The sequence below is a fragment of the Setaria italica genome, chromosome II (genome assembly GCF_000263155.2).
Source record: "Setaria italica strain Yugu1 chromosome II, Setaria_italica_v2.0, whole genome shotgun sequence".
In the NCBI taxonomy this organism is placed as follows: Eukaryota; Viridiplantae; Streptophyta; class Magnoliopsida; order Poales; family Poaceae; genus Setaria; species Setaria italica.
Window position 1 is genome coordinate 31,644,940 of NC_028451.1, and position 1,585 is coordinate 31,646,524.

The window sequence follows — 1,585 nt, forward strand, 5'->3', positions numbered from 1 at the left end:
AAATCTATTCATTAATGCATGTGAAAAAAAACCTACGTATAAACATCATGAAATACGAATAGTGGGAGAGGAATGAGTCGATTGACCAATTATTTCTTGAAAATAAATTAGTGAGATAGTACCTCTGTTTCAAATATTAGCATCTATTGGTGTCTACATACAAAAATATAATTGTTGAGTGTAAATACGGCACCGGTGCTAGGTTAAAAACTTGAATTTTGATGGATATATTTTTATAAAAAATTCTAATTAATTGAGCTACGCTCGCAATCATACAAAGCTTTTCATGTACAGAGCAAATCGATCAAGGCCAGCAAAGCATCAGCTTTCTCCCAAACACAAAATCAATATACAGAAGCTACGTTCCAATGCATCGCTCTCAACTCTCGAATACCCAGCAGCACAAGTCCATCAACTATGGACCCACTGGCAGCCAGAGAACATTGGAGCGTAATCATATTGATCAAGGATACTTTGCACCCTCTTTGTGGACACCAAGCGTCTTTAAATACCCATCGCTCCTCTCCCCTTCACACAACTCCCCTCCACTGAAAACTTCAAAGAGAGAGGAGCGGTCAGTGGTCGCCTCGCCGCCACGCACCCACCCTCCTCCCCGGCGCTTCGCCACTCCGCCATGCTTCCGAGGCCAAGCCAGAGAAGCATCTTCCACCTCGGGGAGGAGGGTGGCTACGACCACCAAGGCGCCGACGATACTACTACTCGCCACCAGGAAGGGCGCCTAGACCATGGGCGGCACCGGCGAAAGCGAGACGCCGTCGACGACGCCGGCGTTGGGCTGCAGATCCTGGTCCAGCACCACCACCACACGCGGGCGCCGTCGCACTCGCACATCGTCCTGAAGCAGGTGGTCCTGCCGACGGCGGCGGCGCGGCACCGCCGTGGGCCGTGCGGCAGCTTCTTGAGGGCCTGCTCCCTCTGCCTGAGGGAGCTCAGCCCCAACAAGGACGTGTACATGTACAGGTGAGATTCTCAAACACAAAAGCTCTTGGAGATATATCTCTGAACTTACAAAATTACTTGTGTTGGCTTGTTGTCTAATCGTTGCATGCGTTGGCTTGTGCAGAGGTGACCAGGGATTCTGCAGCGAGGAGTGCCGGTGTCAGCAGATGTTGAGAGACGAGGCGAGGGAGCACGAGGCCATGATCAAGAAGGAGCGCGTGCGGCGAGGCTTGCCTCACCATCTCCGCCACGGGCCACGGCCGGCGCCGGTGGCGGCGGCGATCCGCGGCACGCCGAGGAGACCAGTCGCGGTAGCCTTCTAGCAGATAGGCTAGCATCCGGGGTCGATGCACAGAGAGATGGCCACTACTCTTTGTATACCGGTGATGGTGTGATATCGATCCTTGCTTACAGAGGGATGTTCTATGGAGAATACAGGGGAAAACCGCGAATTCTACAATGGTGAAGGCGAAAGAACTGCGTGTCTTGCTGTTTTTGTGTAATCTGAGATGTAAACTAAAGGCAATCAGGGAAAGATATGCAGAGAATCACATGAAAGTCAAAGTGACTGTTTTCAGTGTCAGTCGCAAGCCTATGCAGTTTCTATCACTGTTTATCTTGCTCT

General features: G+C 51.1%; 1 protein-coding gene across 1 annotated transcript; it reads left to right on the forward strand.

Moving 5' to 3' along the window:
* Window positions 1-524: 524 nt before the first annotated feature.
* LOC101753052 lies at window positions 525-1,585 on the forward strand. The gene is made up of 2 exons (XM_004956860.3): window positions 525-981; window positions 1,085-1,585. The coding sequence occupies exons 1-2, from the start codon at window positions 635-637 to the stop codon at window positions 1,281-1,283; spliced, it is 546 nt and encodes a 181-aa protein (XP_004956917.1). The 5' UTR covers window positions 525-634; the 3' UTR covers window positions 1,284-1,585.